At 42.4% G+C, this 18498-nt stretch overlaps 1 protein-coding gene across 6 annotated transcripts in view; it reads right to left on the reverse strand.

The window, feature by feature from the left end:
- The window catches only part of LOC130181345 (signal-induced proliferation-associated 1-like protein 2), an 80699-nt gene that overhangs the window by 30819 nt on the left and 31382 nt on the right, over window positions 1–18498 (reverse strand). For all 6 annotated transcript variants that reach the window (XM_056395481.1, XM_056395480.1, XM_056395479.1 and 3 more), the window contains exons 3-8: window positions 15388–15521; window positions 13919–14107; window positions 9200–9374; window positions 8858–8961; window positions 7532–7689; window positions 6280–6856 (exon numbers count right to left, since the gene is read on the reverse strand). In XM_056395481.1, coding sequence (XP_056251456.1) covers window positions 6280–6856; window positions 7532–7689; window positions 8858–8961; window positions 9200–9374; window positions 13919–14107; window positions 15388–15521 — 1337 coding nt within the window. The remainder of the gene's footprint in view (window positions 1–6279; window positions 6857–7531; window positions 7690–8857; window positions 8962–9199; window positions 9375–13918; window positions 14108–15387; window positions 15522–18498) is intronic.

The raw sequence follows: 18498 nt of genomic DNA on the forward strand, positions 1-18498 counted from the left end.
CTAGGGCTGAAGTGCACGAGAATGTTTGTTTGACTAATTCAAAGAAGCCTTCAAAAGGGGAAGTTAATAAGAGGGTACATCACAGAGCTAACTGATTCAGCCCAAGAGACAGCTAAAAACACACATGCTCTGCACACACAAATACACACCTGTCTCTAAGGACACTAACTACAGTAGCTCTGTGGGTGCTGCATGAGGAATTAGAGAGTAATTGGCCCCTGATACATGGACTTGTCCAAAGAACTGAGTCTATTAGTCAGAGTTAATGAGTAGGAAAGACTTTGGAGCGCAACGTTTATACAGAAACACATAATCTGCATCAACTGGCAGCTGATGAAGACAGTTTGTTCCTATCCAGTGTAAAAAAAAAAGAAAAAGAAAAGATCTCCTTCATCCTTTTGTCATAGCTCTGTAGACTGCAGCCAGACTTCACCCATGGATACTTTGTGGACTGTCCCTGCTTATCCAGTTGCGTGCTTGGATGAAACCTAAAGTACGTTCTTGTCCAACTGTGTACATGCATGCAAATTAGGTTGCTCCCTTTGCTCACTGGTAGCCTGGTATAATCCTCTGCTTTAATGTAATTCAGGTTCAGCTAAAGTTCAGGAGTCCCTCTTGGTTCAGCAGCGACATTTCAGTGAAATACAACCAACAGAGTAGAGATTAAAAAATAATGGTGCAACTGCAGCCTATCTACATTTACCTTGATGACATAATGTGACTGAGCTTCTATATAGGTTAGACTGCAGTGAGGTTACACAGTCTTCTCGTGACAGCCACTGGAAAAGAACCTCACCCTGCATCCAATGAGCTTTAATCACCCATCAGATTAGTCTTGGTTCAGTTGTGGGTGACTGCCTCTATTTGGCTCAGAGTGGCAGCTGGCTTCAGGGACATATTAACTCAGACTACGTCCTGTCAACACTCCACCAGATTCTCACACTGGCAGAAATCCTACCCCACTGTGTGAGAAGGGACCCGACACAACCATGATGGACCGTCACGCACCGACTCCTAATAAGACAGAGCCCTAAAACTTTATTAACTTAGGAAAGAACATATCCCTTAACTATTCAAATCACACTCTCAACCTCATGTTGCAATAAATATTAACCTAAAAAAAGAGAGATGAAACCAGAGGAGAACTTCAGTTCGATTATCCGTAAACTTAGCAATAACTCTGCATAAAACATCAAGGGTAAAATAAATTGGAAATGTGAAGTCCAAATTCTCTCTGGGGGCAAAGTCTGGAGGTAAATGGCCTGTGTATGAAGAAGACATGGGCTGGGTATTAGGGATCATGAATCAAACTGCCCTTTGTCAGAAATTCATTAGGCCTAAATAATGGCTTTCTAAATGCCTTCATCTGGGCCCTTTATTCAGTCCAAACACAAAATTAATGTGCCCAGGTTCTCCTCCGAACAGCCCAAAATCCATAATGGCCAAATCTAATAGGACACTCAATATCTCATCGGAGGGATTTGTGGTCTGTAAAGTTATTGTGATAGGGATGGTGGGTGTCCTGCTGACCAGTGTTTCCACCACTGAGCCAAATCACGGTCTCTAACGACTCGTGACATGAAACTACAACAGTGTCAGATTCAAATCAGTTGTCACACAGTGTTGCTGGTGCTGATCCTCAGTGAGAGGTCTGAGTTAGAAGTAGCTTTGACACTGGTGAGACTGTCTGTACTAGTATGCGTCACAGACCTGACAAAACCTCGTTAACATCTAAATCTAGGACAGTGCCTTCTAATGTGATATACCACAATTTGGCTTAGGAGGGGGAAGAGCAGAGCAAGTCATTTGGGGCAGCAATTATCATAAAACTACTCAATTTATCAACTGAGAAAATTAATCAACAATCTTTTAATCATTCAAATCATTAATTAAACAAAATGCTAAAGATAAATGAGGTTTTGCTACTTTTCTCTCATATATCATTGTATATTGAATATACTTGGAGTATGTATGTGGGGATGTCACCTAGGGTTTTGTTTTTCTTACTACTTTCTGACATTTACTGACTTGAAAATAAATAGATTTATCAACACCGATTAATCCATAATGAAAATAATAATTTGTTGCAAGAACTGCAATGAATTATTATTTTCATTATAGATTAACCGGCTGATAATTCTCTTGATTAATTGATTAATTGTTTTGTCTAGAAAAAAGTGTTGTCAATTATTACATTTGAAAAATTGGAGCCAGATAATTTTTTGGCATTTTTGCTTTGAAAAATTACTGAAACCACAATCAATTATTATCGATTGCCAATAAATTTTCTGATGTTCAGCTGAACGATAAACTAATTGTTTCTGCTGGACTGTGTAATTCTCAAGCAAACTGCATGTAGACTGCTCTAAAGCATTTAACATTATTACAGTTTTTCCTCCTGTGGCCTCTCCTGTCATTCAAATCTATAGCACATAGTGTCATTGGTTTTTGTTTGTAGCCCTGCTGATGCATACAGTAGATGAAGAAAATCACACACACGCACGCACACACGCACGCGCGCGCGCGCACACGCACACACACACACACACACACACACACAAAATGGAGGAGACTGTCTATACTATGTTCAGGGCACAAAAAAACCTCCAGCATTTATGTCACCCGAGCCAAGATGGCTTGCCTCATAAAAGCCAAACACGCGGCCACCCTACTCTGCAACACCCTGGAGAGCAGGACGTTATCACAAAGCTATTAGCTTTGCTCTAACACTAGGCTCCTCTGTGCGTTACAGTGGGCAATCTGTTCGCTGTGGTTCGCATTACATCACAGGTCCGGCAGCCTGTAAATCCAACCAATGAAACATGACTCGAGCCAACCTCTGAGACATGTAGGAAAACACAGACACCTTTGGGACAAAGTATGCATGGTCAGCTCATACCCAAATGTGCCTTCTGCGGCTGCTCCGCTGCGTGTGTGAGTAACAGAAATAGGCACCAACTTATTACTTGTACTTACTCTGAGCTTCTCTTGTGAAATATTCCTCACAAATCCCGTGGGTAAGTGGACAGTAAATTTGAGGGGAGATTAGCATAGAGAATGAGGAAGTGATGTCCTTTGGCTAATCACAAATGCTAATATATCCCGCTCTGTCCTTTCTTATGATGAGTGGAGTAGACACTGAATGACATCCGTGTCTTTTTAAGATTAATTATGGTAAATACTTCTTCAGGATCTTGTGGTTTTGGAGGTGGTTGGAATATGCAGAACCTTCGTGCTCATCTGCACATTTATTTTGCCCATTCTTATTTTTATAAGCTTTTCTGAAAATAGTTCATTGCAGATTGTGATAGTAAAAAAAACGTGTAATTATCTCTGCCTATCGTAATCCTCAGAAGAATGAAATTCCTGTTCAGGTTTTTAGCAGGAAATGGAGTGTTACTCCCATGTCATTGGCTGCACCAATGATTTGCTGGCTAGGGTTTGTTGGAAATTTCGAGAATGTTGATGAGGCTGCCAAAGAGGGACTATGAGGGATAAGTGGATGAGAGTGTGCAGGCAGACAGACAGAAATAAGGTCATGCACAGCTCAGGTTTGGATTTTGGGATTCAACCTCAATATTATTTCAAGGAAACAAAGGGTTGCCTGATGGAAGTTCAGTAAACAAATGATGGAAAATAGAAAAGGAAAAGCTGCAGTAGCACAAGGAGTGGAAACAAGGCATCTGATGTCAGCATCCGGACAGAGGAACAAGGTGTTTTGACCTGTTTTCTTTCAATGTACCTAGAACCACCTGACCCTGAAAATCATACAATGTAGAGTGGTACAGATGGCAGAGGAAGACCTACAGCGGAGGGGGGGCTTGGACTGCATGGTAGCTCTGAATAGGAGTGAAGTAGTCTGAGGCCAAGTGTCCTCTATTCTTAGTCAGACCCAAAAAAAAAAAAAAAAAAAGTGCCTGTGTTTCCTCTCCTCCCCTTCAAAACTGGGTTGGTGCCCTGTTTAAGCTGCCTCCTCCTGTACCTGCATCCAGACAATATAAGAATGAGCCCAAATCCCATCATCGCTAATCTTTCCATCCATTAAATGAAATGTCAGCCACAGGGAATGGCTCTGGCTTTGGTTAATTTTTGACAATGTTCTGCTGTTTCATAATGGTTTATCCTGATGAAGAGCAGGACATCTGTGACTGTATGGTGATGATGTAAGTTTGACTGTACGGTCAAACTTACATCTCTGCTGAGTCACATTTTCTGGGCCAAAGTAAGCTAACAACAGGGGGTCTATAATCTTCTCCGGACTGTCGATTTCACTTTACAGTTTCACATTCAAATGACATTCAGGTCTCTTTACAACCCAAAGAGGACCAGATGGACAGGGGCAAGAAGTCAGGAACACAAGTGCATTTTGGGTTATTTCTGAAAGCCATGCTCTTACAATGTTGTGGGAAAGAACTACAAGAACGACAAGGAAAGAAGATAAAATTGCGTGGAATTGAAGCACATGAGATTTGACAGGATGTATTTAGGTTAAGCAAGCATCGGTTCTGCTGACATAATGATGAAAATAACAAGGTTTGTGGTAAGTAGTAAAGATACAATGGCAAGAGCAATATTTGTAGTATGTATTGTTTCACCACAGGGAGACCACAGCTATCCTGAAGTAAAATGCTTCACTGCACCTTTAAAAGCAAAGGCAGCCATTTTCCCTCATATGCCATGCAGCTTCTGTGTGAAACACAATAATAATAAATTTACTGAGCAGTTCTGATGACAGACTATTATTCCCTGTTTCACGGAAGTTACTTATAGGTCGGTTTCTAGGTGAGATACACTAGTGAACTCTTTTTTGAAACAAAGACGGGCTGTATCTTTCTCATTCTTGCTACTATTTCAAGGAGGTTTTTATACAATATACAACATATAAAAGCTGTTTGATCAGTGGTCAATTAAGCTGCAATAGCAAGAACAAAACAAAATGTTGGACACGGCGTTGGCCATGTGCAGACCTGGCATTAAAATGCCTCTCAGGTGATCCAATCACAAGTGGACAGCTCAAAATGCAACAGTTCACACTTAGCATTAAAATGTGTCTCTGTATGTGATTGGATGAGTTCTCACTTCCCCGCTCTATATGCAAGTAAACACGTATTTGTTGTTGTCTTTAGCCAGTCCGGATGACAGACGGGTCCGTTGTCAATGTGTGATAGAGAGAGAGAGAGAGAGAGAGAGAGAGAGAGAGAGAGAGACAAGGAGGTGTTGAGTGAATCAATGTACTGCACACAGCTCTACAAAGAAATAATGTTTAAGCCAATTGAAATAGTAAAATACTGTTGGTTCATTAAACTGTAGCAGGACTAATCAGACTGTGGCAGAGGATGTCAGTTGAGTAGGTGGTCCTTCAATGTGGCCCAGGATGCATTTGTGTTCACACTGCTAAAAAATTGTAGCTCAGACCACCTCCAAATGTGGTCAAATGCATCTTCAATGCGTCCTGGGTGCGTTCACACCTGCACTTTGAGACACTTGGACACATCAGATCACCTGAGATGAATGTTGATACCGGGGTCTGAACAGGGTCTTAGAGATAAGCTCATCCAGGCAAGAACTGTGTTGACCCAGCAAAGGAGAGCAAAAAGAAGACCGAAGCACATGTTGTCTTGACATTTCCAAAAGAGTGAACTGAGCAACAGGCAAAGATGAACGCAGCATGTATAGAAAGGTACAGTCTCGGTAGACAGTGGTTTGAAAATGTGAAGCTTTCTCTCTATAGTGCTTTGCTGGTGCACAAAAACTGCAATGTGGCTGAACACGCAAAGGTGTCACATTATTTGGCTAATACTGAGGCTAAAGTTTGATATTTTTTTATCCTTCAGTGTGTTGTGTAGCAGTAGTGCAGTGCGTAGTGTTTGTGTAGTGCAGTGCGTAGTGTTTGAGTAATGCCAACCCTGCGTGCAACTTGGCCAATTCATTAAAACTGTTTTTGACACACCACTGGTTTGATGGCTTAATTCTTTTTACTGTAATATGCTCATTACATCAAAAATAAACTGGATGTCAAACTAAGACGAAACCCTCAATTAACCACACACAGTGCAAACAGAGAGTGAATTACTCCCTCTGTGAGAGGGAAGCAATGTTAAAAAACTGATTATCTGTCTTTTGTTCTCTGAAATCTCTTTGTATGATTTGATTTGACGCTGTTACTGAAGACATGGGCATGAAGTAATCTACAAAGGATCAGATGAGTCTCTAATCCAGCAGACATTGAGACCTCAAGGATGAACAGAATTATTACAGCTGAGTCTTTAAGGGTCTTACCTCTAGTCTTTGCACCATCTCCCTGATGTCTTCTCCACAGTTGTCGTGGGCAGACAGCATGATACACTCCCCACGCTCGTAGAAGATTTTAATGCTCATAATCCCTGAGGTCCATCCGATGACATCCCGACACGAGCAGTTGAAGACCACATTTTTTGATTCCTCCTCAATGAGGACGATGAACTCATTGGATATGCCGAGCAAGCAGTCCACGTCCATCGACTGGCCGAAGTCCCGGGCACGGACACTCCAGGTGATGGCTCCCACGCTGAACAGATGTGCGTCCTTCCTGGGTTTCACCTTCTCTTTCTTCTTGGCTCCGAGGGTGATGAAGCTGAATTTGACAGCAGAGTCAATAGTAGCAGTGCTAACGAAGTTCTCTGCCAGGTCCTTCAGGTACTCCTGCCGCGTACGAGTCGCCATGGCTCGGAACTTCTCTGACTTGTGTGCGGCATTTTCTCCATTGATGACCTTGGCGAGCAGGAAGTCCCTGAAAACTGCTGACTTTGGGAAAGTTACAGATTTGGGAATAGGGGGCCCGAATGGAGGCACGTCTTTAGATCTGGACACGGCCACGCTGGAAAACAGGATGGAATCAATAAATCAGATGTATTGGTGATAGAAAAGAGACACTAAAAGAAGTGAAGGAGTATTGAACTGTACGAATAACGAGCAGCCATTTGAAGTGTTGAAATTATATGGCTTTCAGGGAAATTATTTCAGGTGGAAAGACTGAGAGGAGTTCAGACTAATCTTGCTCTGTTAAGCAAATGCTATGTTATTAACAAGAGTTGTCTTGACTTCAGAAACACTCGAGGACAGAGCCATAAGTCATAATTTCAAGGTGTCTCTGAAGATAATAACTGTATCATCACTGAACAGATCAAAAGCGCCTCGTGACTCCCGCACATTACTATTAAGTCATGACAGAAACCACAGAAAGCACTCAGCAGGCTATTATTATTATTCTTTCAAATTAAGCGCTCTTAAAAGTTCTTGTAGAGCCATTTTGCACGAAGACATTTATGCAAAGCACATCAAAAGATAAACACATTCCCCTAAATTATCTTGAGGATATTAGTCAGCTTCTTATCCCACGATGAAACTTGCCAATATTTGGCGATTTGACTCAATTCCACCAAATTCAGATGCTGTATTTTTTCCCTCTCCTCTCCTTCTGTTTTTTTAATCAGCCTGAGTAAAATAGCTTTGAGAGAGCCTTGCAGGCGTGGTGCCTGCTTGTTCTATTTACCTGTAGCAGACGTTATCAGTGCAGGGGTTGTGGACTTTGACGATGACAAACACATGTTGGAAATGAGAGCGGATGTTTTTTGGAGTGAAAGGAAGGGCCCCGGGCTCCTGAAATACTATGGTGACGATATCGTTGCCAATATGCCTCTTCCTTAATAACTATAAAAAGAAGGAGAAATGGAGTCAAAAACAAGGAGACAGACATTTAGTATAAGGTTGCATATAATTACATGGTTCAGGAGTGCAAGTTTTTAAAAACACATTTATTCTTTAAAATTCAAATTAGAATGAAAAAAGTTTCTTGCAGGCAAAAGTGAGACTATGTGAGTTTTGCTGAACAAAGTCCTGTGCAGCTCTCAAGTAAGACACTGGTCTTCGATCTGCAGAAGGACACCGTTTGTGCAGCCTCAATTTCCCTGGTTTCAAAGCAGTCTCTCCATGAGACCACTGTACTAATGTGATGTCTGTGGCATCTCTACGAGCACCACAAGCAGGAAACCAACCCTTTTGTACCTGCTTGTTTATTGTATTGTGCAGATAGTTAACCTCACTCTCTGGCTGGTATAAAGTTCCAGATCCTGAAACAAGCAGGATTAAAAGGGTACAGAGGGGAATTGGGAAGGATGAAGGGATGAGTGGGGGCGAGCTCTGCTTTGGGCTTTCTGGAAGATTACCAGCAGGGAATTAAAAAAAAAAAAAAAAAAAAAATTAAACTATCCCACTTCAGGAAATACAACTGGAGGAGGAGAAAAGAAAGCAGAAAGGAAATCTCTAAATCCTGCTGTTCAGACTCACATGGCAGTGTTTCACTGTGGATACTGCCTGATTCCACACACTCACTTCCCATCTCCTTCAGCATGTCCACTGCTCATATCACTGCAGGGTTCTACCCACAGGTTTTATTATGGACTCGAAAAGTAATTCCATACAAGCAGTGCAGAGACTGAGATGAACCTTGCAGTAATCACGGCTTTATCGGGCCATCGCTCGTCGGCCCACCGCTACATCCACTTAATTCTACTTGTTAGTGCTGACAGACACAGAGGCCCATCTAATACTACATCAGGTCCAGCCCCTGGGGATGCATTGATTAAAATCCCACTATGGGGTACCGTTACCATAGCAATGCTCGTGCTTTCAACTGATAGGTCATTACCGTGGCAAAATGAGCCTCTGGGGAAGATTGACAGGAGCCAGGATTGAAGATATCCTAAAAGGAAGCTGCTCGGGGACTTATTACCACCATCAGACATCAGCTTACCATACAGAAAAGCAAACATGGCGGTCTGCAGGAAGGGATAAAGCATTAAGTGTGGAGTTTACCGACCTGCTGTCTGTTGTTGGGTGTGTAGGGGAGCATGGTGGACACATGAAACATCAGCTCGTAGTCCTTATAGGTGGTGTAGAGAGAGTGTGTGCCTGTGGAATCGGCTGTAACACAGAACAGAGCAGTCAAGGTCTCAGGACTTATTACAAAAGGCCATTGAATTATATAAGCCGATGATGTCATTGAACAGAAATCAAGATTAAGATATGTAGGCCTAAAAACACATTACAACCCCCAAAAAGCAATATGAAAAGGGGGCAGAGTATCTGCAATCAGCAGGAGTTGAAGTGTGTGGGTTTGTGGATGTTTAGTTTGGTGTGTGTGATGTGTGTTTTATCGTACTCTTGTTATCCAGCTGAGCCCTGTACTTGGTGAAGCCTTTGAGGCGCACCCTCTGACCGAGCAAATCCAAGAACTCTTCGAGTGCTGGTCCACCGCTCTCGTTGTTGTACATCTCTTCTTCTGTGCTCTGGCCCGCCTTGCAGTAGAGCACTCCCACCTTGTGCTGGAAGCTTAGCTGGAATGAGGAACATACACAGACACTCAGTGAGTAAGTGTCATTTCCTGTTGCTGATACACATCACACGCCACACTCATACATACTGTACATTATGCACTCAAAGCATGCGAGTGCCCACTTTCCATCATCTCACAGCTAATGTGAAGGAGCTCATAACCCTTCTAGGAGAGAGCTGAAATTCCCTTTTGTGAGGCCAGGCTGTGAACTCCGAGGAGCTCAGAGCAGAGCATAAATCAGGCCGAGCTAATAGCTGCTACTTAAGAGCAGCTGTAGAGCAACGAGGGAGTGAATTACAGACATAGAGCGGGATAGCTTTGCTTTATGGCAGAAAACTTTAGAAAGTGCCAGCAACAGCATTTTAATCCTTTCTAAAATAAAATTTAAAAAAAAGACCACCTCAAGCAAAACTGGCCAAGTTTCACTGCAGTGAAATACTGGTAAGAGGAACTAAATGGAAATAACACTGATCTCCCCAACTCAAATAATACTCTTGTTTCAGTCAACAAAGAGCGCCTCAATAAATATAGATGTCTTATTCACAAAGAGGAATATTCATAGACACACACAAGCCAGGCAAATCTCACAGCTTTTCACTGCAAGCATTAATATCATCCAGAAACGACAGGTCTGATATGAACTTGTCTCACGAAGAGACAGGAAGAAATAAAACATCCAGAGTGATTCTTCTTGCGCGGTGAGAGCGAGAGCCCTCTCCACCAACATGAATCTTTTATTTATGGCAGTTATGGCTTACAGCTCCCAGATGCCGGCCAAGAAAGAGAGTTAAAGGCGTAAAAAAAAAAAAAAAAGATGAAAAAATAGCTTCCTGCGTTTGGCACCTGTTGCCCAATATTCACAGCTGAAGACAGGACCTTGATCGTAACCCGGGGTCAATGTGTCAGTACAGGAAGACGAAGAGGGTTTCTGTGCATGTGAAAGTCAAAGAATGATCTATACACTGAAACAAATTGGAATTGTCTTTTTCCTCCGTTACAGGTTATCAGTTCCCGGTGCGCTCCTGACACCGTTGTCATGGTGACTTCCTCTATCAGGCTGTCTGCTCTCCACTAAAGCTCCTGCGGTGACGGAAAGCTATTATACCATCAGGCCCAGTGGAAATGGCATGATGTGCAATGATGTGGTCTTCTATATTTTTTTGTCCTGCATTATATGGGCTCACTTAACCTCCTGCTCCCCTTAACAGACAGGCCAACGGCAAGGACAATCAGATTGCCCTTTGGTGCGAATTTGTCGCTGCCTGAAAAGTGCAAGCACATCAGGGTACATAACACATATACAGATGAGTAATGCTCCTGGGGTGAAGCTTGTGTAACCGCCTTTGATGTCTTTTTTGGTGGCATCAGCTACTGCTAAGGTAGAGCAGCCATAAAAAAAAAGCTGTATCCCATTTAACGGATCTGTGATTCACTAAAATATCGAACTTGACAAAAATAGTAAGTAGCGTAAGTCGCTGGAAAGGAGGAATTTTGTCTCTTTTTATTTATCTTTTTCTGCGAAGTTTTCCCCTCTTTTGATCTGTCCAGCGCTGCAGGGTGTTGAAAACTGCTACCCCCTCTCTTCTTTCACAAAAAATGCAAAGATGGAAAGATACTTAATGAGCGGAGAGAGAAATGAGGACAATGTTCCCCCTTGAGAGAGTACTGAGACACACCTGAGGGATACAGCTGTGTCCTAACACAACACACATCACCATGACATCTGCAGTGTCCCGATGCTGCAAAAATACAAAATATAGCACCGAAAACCTGGCTACGATCATCATGCACCATTACACATAGATTTTTTTTTGGTTGCTGTTTTTGGGGCAGAAGTGTTCAAATTCCACATCTAAAAAGAGGAATGGGAAGTGGGTAATAAATGAAGGGGAAAAAATCCTTCCTACATAATTTCACAGAGCTAATCCTCAAGTTTCAATATCATGATGAGGACTGATTTACATAAGGGAGAAGAGATTTTTATGCTGCAATAACAGCCACGGTAGGAGGTAGATTACTTATCTGAACATGTGAAACTAATCTCACTTACGAAGCAATTTATGGTCCTGAAAAGCCTTTACCTGTAGACCACTGTAACACCACTGTGAAGCTCGAGAAGCAGTGTTGGAGAGTGGCAACTGTTGTGCATTTATTGTTTGTTCATTGTATTGTACAGAGCGCTGCAGCTATACGTTACAGGTAATTTATCAAGCATTACTGGGAAGGTAAGTTACATTTGTAGTTATATTTCCTAGAAGCCATCACACACCATCAGACTGACCTCTATCTTGTTCATATCCTTTCTTTTATCATCAAGAATTATAAATCAAAGATGAAAATTACCATTTTAATTTTAAAACTGATGCAGCTGCTAAACTGTGTTTGTACTGAACAAGAATTCAGTGATTTTCCAGATTTTAGTCTTTAGATGGAAACAACAGATACACATTTTATATCAATGGCTTTCTCGGAAAAATGTATTGTTTGTGATTTCTATCACCTAAGATCACTTCTCAAAATCTGATTAACTGCTTAATGCCTTTTCCAGCACATCTGCTCACAGTCAGTTCACTATGATCTACAATGTGATCTAAAATACATTCACATATGCTCTGTTCTCCTCTTACATCCAGGGCCATTACAGCGGAGTCTACAACACCACTTTCAGCGAGATTCTTTCTGCCAAACTGATCATGAGGATATTGTGAAGTCTGTCTTGCTCCAGGATATTCTCACTCACCAGACAGGGTTTCACTGTTCACACAAAAAGAAGCCCTTTCTCTCACTCTCTCTCACACAAACACACAAACACACACACACACACACACACACACAAACAAACACACACACACACACACACACACACACACACACACACACACACACACACACACACACACACACACACACACACACACACACACACAACATCAGAGGCCTAAATGAAGATTTCTACGTGCAGTAGAGATGCACTCAAACAAACAAAACAGTCCTGGCGGACCACTCAGCTGTGGTTCTTCCTGTCCGACATTAGCTTCCTCAGATAAACACATTACAGGGGCGTTGGAGGTCCAGCATAGTTAAAAAAGTAGATTACGGGGTGCTTGACAACTTGAGCATTTGTGCTACAAGCAGAACATTAATGATTAAAACAGGGGTGTATAAAAATACTGATGTCCAAATTTAAAACTGGCCTGCACTGGGCGTTTGGTTTGAGGTCTGCGAGGAGAAGTGCCAGTTGGAAGAGCTTTAAGCCCCACTTAGCCTGGGCTCTCCTCCTCTGAAAGTAGTTTCTTACATTACTTTTTTTCCCTCCTGTGTGTCAGTGTCAGTCTGTATCTGCAGACAGTCTCTCATAGCAATGGCATGGAGAGTCGTATGGCAGGTGAACAAACTCTGGTATCAGCTCCTTGAGATCTGGCAGGAAAAACTTCCTAGAGCACTTACTTAGAAAGTTACTCTTCGATAACAGGATACACAATGTCTGTCATTCTCTTAAGTGTATTCAACTTACTTCAGAGAGGACATTACGCTGCTCTTGTTTATGTGCGTAACAAAGTCTTCACACACAAGAGGGACGTGGCTGACACTTTCTATTATAAGAACCTTTCCCCTGTCAGTTGGAAGGATGGGCTCATGCTGATGAAAGTAATTACAGTAATAAGCAGCCAATTCGCTGATAGTAAGACAAGCAGTGTGGCACCAGCTAATCCCCCACACTCCTTGCACTCCATCTTGCAGTTTCATTAGATGAGAAAATAAAGGCCTCAAGATCACACAATGAATCCATCTCTGACACCTGTGAATATAGAGAGCCCATATCACTAATAGCCATTTTATTCAAATAGAGATAATGCAAGATGACATCCTCCACCATCCCGGCAGAATACCAAATCACCTGCTCTCAGATGAAGTAAGTTGTCAAAAGTGAGTTAGCTTCTGCCTGAGTGTCCTATTAGCACAAAAAAGTATGTCAAAGTAGTCGATGCAGGCTGCAGAGAGTGTGGGATTCGTATTGATTCCATTTAAGTGTGATACTGGCTGTCTTATCCCTCCACCTGGCAGCCTGTGTTCATCTATAATAAGCAGCCCACATATGGAACAAAGGTTCCTGCGATCTGAAGTTAATCCCTCCCCAGGTTCCTTCTATAGCTGTTGCAAATGTCAGACACACAGACAGATATACCTTAAATGTAAAATCTATACCATAATATTCATACAATCAATCAAAACATTATTCATCACAAAGATATATGGTGGTGATGGCTTCAAAATTAAACACCTGGGAAAGATGTGTGGGGGGAGAGAGAAGAGGTAACACCTTTCTCTTCCTTCAATTAATTAACTCTTGGCTTATTTGCTGAGCGTTAGAAGTGAAGATTGATGTCACTCTCACATCTGCCTCTTATATAGGAAACTATAATCAGTGGTAGGTTAGCTTAGCTTAGCTGAGCCTAAAGACTGCAACCAGGGGGAAATAGCTAGCCTAGCCCTGTTAGAAGGTAACAAATCCTGGAGGACATGAGGACATCTCAGGGAACTCACCCCCTGCTCATCAAGTTTCAGGAGCTGCTCTGGGACCTTGGGGGAGTTGAGGGCCAGCCTCAGACACTGGATATTCAGTTCAGGGATGACGTACTCGAGCACCTCCTTCAGCGGGAGGCCACGGGCCGTCCCGTGTCTCGCCGTGGATGGAATTGCATCCTCCAGGATGGCTCCGCGGAGTGTGGTCAGCTGACAGTAAAAAAAAGACGGTGATCCGGTTAATTAAGTCTGTTGTATGTCTTATGAGGTCCTAGTGTACCCCTGTACAATGTGTTTAATCTGAGTATGCTCTCTAATACATCTGTGGACCAGACTGGATTAATTTCGCCATCCAAAATGAGAACCATGCTGACATGGTGGCTGCTGTGTGAGCCAGCGATGATATCCTTTTATATTATGGCTTATTATTTAGGGCAATGGCTTCATTACCGCTCCACTGGAAGGCATTAGGAACTCACATTCTAAATAATTAAGATAGGCTAACTGAGCACAAGATGTTAAGTGGTGTTTTACTGTTAAGACCATTAATGTGCCAGTAAGCGTTGACCCAAACAGCTTCAAAACATCCACTCTCTAACCCTGCGTTGTTGTTTGGAACATGACAGACACATTTTCTTCCATAAATCCATTTTCCTCCCGTACAGCCTGCGGACATGAATGTCAGCAGTCAATGGCTGTCCGATAGAGAGGCTTTCTAAAAAGCAGATTACTTAACAGACTCCGAGTGGAAGGGAGAGCGAGAGAGAGGCAGAGAGCGCCGAGGCTAAATGATCGGGAGCACATGCAAATAGATGCTCCAGTGGTTGGGGAGTTAAAACATTGTCTGCGTGCTACTTGCAGGGCTACCATGACCCAGATACATTGTTTCATCGTGGGAGTGGTGCTTTAAACCAAGAATGGCACTAGATATCAGTGACATTTCCCTGCCTGACGCATCTGTTGCACCTGAATTATTCAGTGGATGAGACCACCCAGCATCAATCAAGGAGAGCTTTCTGTACCACCAGGGACAGTGAGACAGTGCATCTCAGTTTGTGGATTAATCATGTTGCATGTGCATGCGCGTGCGAGTGTGTGAGCAAGCAAGGGCGGTCACACTGACTCTGATAGACTGCATCAGTGTTTGCATGACTGGCCAGCTGAGATACAACTGGCACAGAATCACTGGACACATTAGGGAGCAAGGGGCAGATTTGGGAACGGAGAGCTGTGAGAAGCCTCCACTTGTTTTCAGGGGTACTGAAGCATTCCTGTGTTCTTTTACTGCTTGACTGAGCCCTGACTGCTGAACGCAATATAGGAGAAATATGTCAAGTACCCTTTAAAAGCGTGTTCTAGCTAGTAAACAGTTCTTTGATGGAATGATAGAAATCACACAGGTTTCCCCTCCCATACATCCATAACAGTTCTATACTGAATAGAAACATTAAGCAGAACAGTAAAAGTGCACATCAGCGTATTATAATTACCTGACTGGTTCTGAAGGTGACCCGATAGTTGTACTGCATCCCATCTTTCTCCTTCCCCTCGTCCAGCCTCTCCCTGCGGATGCTGACTGCCACAGGTCCCAGATTGTCATCCACCCCGAAATAGTTTTGATGCTCTGGAGGTGGAACAAGAAAGATCTAAATTCAGCATCACATTAATTGTTGACATCAGCTTCTTTTGCTTTTGGTTCAACAGAATATGAATCTACATTACTGAGTGCATATATTAATTTCTTCATGATTGAGCATGGCCGAGCTACGGTGCTGAATACAGAGAGCACTATCGTTCCCTTGGAGATTTCAAATTGATTCACTTTGGATTAGAAACTGGCTTGTCATGATAGCAGTGGGATTTAAAAAGTAAATAGCTGAATTAAAATACAGCCCTGGAAAGTATGACCCACTCTGACCCATCACTGACCCAGATACTCCACACACCATCCTGCTTCTCACGATACAGACACATGCTGAACAAAGTAATATCACAGACACAGACATGTTTGTGTTCAGCATTGCTCAGTATTAAAGATCAATTTGGGATTTGATTAAAAAAAACAGTAATCTTTCATATCTTTATTCCAAAGTGATTTATTTATGATCCCAACACACACACCTTAGAACAAGAGAACGTAAGGAATGTTTTTTGTACCTGTATTTCTGGACTCATCCACCACTACAGACAGACAGACAGACAGACAGACAGACACAGACAGACAGACAGACAGACAGACAGACAGACAGACAGACAGCTACTGCTGGCTTTACCAACCATGCTAAAATGAAATCATACAGCGCTCAAGCTTTAGCTTTTGTTTTAATGGCATATTGCTTTGTTGGATAACTGACTGTGCAGGTTGGAAGGAAATATGGGGTGAGACAGACAAGGCAAAGTTTCCTAGCTACATATAAACCAGGACAAAGTGGTTACATGGTATGTGCGTTAGACCACGAAGACACCAGGATGTTCCCTCAAAGTATTTGTGTCCTTCAGTGGAAGGAACCGTTTTTGGCATTTCTGGGACTTACAAAACAACTTATATAAGCTGCCAAATAAAAGATGACATTTTAAAGAATAAGAATGTTTTAGAAAATTTAGTGGCAGTTCAACTGATGAATAGTTGTTCGAGTCTGCTTAGATGACAGTGAATTTAGTATGAATACGAATTACCTTTTTCAAACACTTTGATCTATGACAAGTTATTTGCTGTTGGACAGATTTTCAGGAAATTGTCTGAGCATATTCATGGCACTCAGAGAGTCTCCCAGTGTTTTTGGTAACCCCCTCCCTTCTCCGGGGTACACAAAAAAAGTTAAACTCTGGTGGGCAGATTCTCATTAAATTTCCTTGCGACCTTTAAGACCCCTGCAGGATGAGTACCTTTCCATTTGTGGACACTCGATGACATTTCCCCTTTTTGTCAGCTTCAGGTCAAGATGCTAATTTGTGCAGTAAATTAACAATAATCTCATGGACTGGTTGCCATGAAATGTACTGATTATAATAATGCTTCTGGGTTTTTTTAGCCTAATTTCTGTTAAGATTATCAATATGTTGTTTGGTCTTTCCAGCAGTTTTTTTATTTTTTTTATTATGGGGTATAATGAAAAATCTAATGAACACTAGGTGGGTCACTAGCCGGGCTTCAGACTTTTAGTCTTGTTAGTTTTAAGCATTACAAGGACCAGCATTAATTCCTGTATTGGCAATAAAAGTATTCAATTTGAGATTCATTATAAGTGCCTGACTAAGACACTCAAAATACAGTACTGAATGAGAGTATCCCAAATGTATACCACTGTACAAAATTATAATATTAGTCTAATAAAGGCATGTGTGTGTGCGTGTGTGTGCGTGTGTGTGCGTGTGTGTGCGTGTGTGTGTGTTTAGAGCATGGACAGGAGCAGAGCTTTGCCTTGAGCAAACACTCCCTAATCCCGGCTAAAGCCAAGGAGAAAGACCATGATTCAGCAGACAACAAAAGAAAAACCTCAGCGGGGACTCAGAGCACTGACATTCGCAGAGAAACTTCGGAAGACGTTTAGACAATGCATCCAGGCTGTGTGGAGCATGCAATGTAAATATGCTGGTTCTCGTCACTGTGGTAATAACGTTGGGGCAAAAAGCGTATCAGCATGAATAATAAATGAACTGTATGGAGGCAACGCGGGGTTAACTGTTTGAGGAATGCATGGCTTGTCAGGGACAGTGGACTGAGGGGGAATGCTCTGTGAGGCATAAGGTCAAATGGTGGTAGGAGGGCTTGCTATGTATATGAGGCCACTCGGCATTCGAATAGTGATGGGGCGCAGTGAGGGAGACAGTGTCGGGTGTGGAGGAAAGCTTTTTGTCAACACATTTCTTGAGCATGTCACTGGCGCTCATCACTTGGTGTTGACAGTTTGCCAAAGGTTTCAAAATGGATGACTTTGATTGTCATGTCAAATAATGCCTCTTCTCCATCTTCCTGTCACTCCACTTTGCAGAAATGCCTTCAAAATCTTTAAAAAGCCTTACACTGACTTTATGTCCTTACTTTTTATTCTTGGTGTTCCAAAACTTTATTTCAGCTCCAAAACTTTATTTTAGCTTCATATTTCCATACATGGTTTACATTAGCCTCTATATCTCTGTTTACCCACACATAATATTTGACCCTGTACGTAACAAGGCTTAGCTTGTGGGTGTGGATGAAACATTGTGTCCATTAGGGCTGCCTGGGAGAGGGAGGGCTTCAGACAATCAATAGGATCAATGTTCAGCCCAGGTTGATAAAAGCTTGCCCTAGAGTGGTGACGCGTGGTCATCTTTGTGCGAGCGTGTGCGCGGATATGTGCCCGTTTTCATGTGCGAGTGGTGGCAGTGAAGTGGAGGTGATGACATACTTGTCTCTCCAATAAAACACCTTGTGAAAAAAGGGCAAGGGCTCGATCCACATACTGTGAAAAGGCATCTACCATGAAAACTACAACATCAAATCTAAGCTGACAGCAACAAGGGGCATTTCAATTATACAATGACCTGCGTCATCACACAAAGAGGTTAACTACACCTGTTTTGGGATGAGTAGTGAGTGAGGCATCATTTCACAGTAA

This window comes from Seriola aureovittata, chromosome 14, assembly GCF_021018895.1.
Source record: "Seriola aureovittata isolate HTS-2021-v1 ecotype China chromosome 14, ASM2101889v1, whole genome shotgun sequence".
In the NCBI taxonomy this organism is placed as follows: Eukaryota; Metazoa; Chordata; class Actinopteri; order Carangiformes; family Carangidae; genus Seriola; species Seriola aureovittata.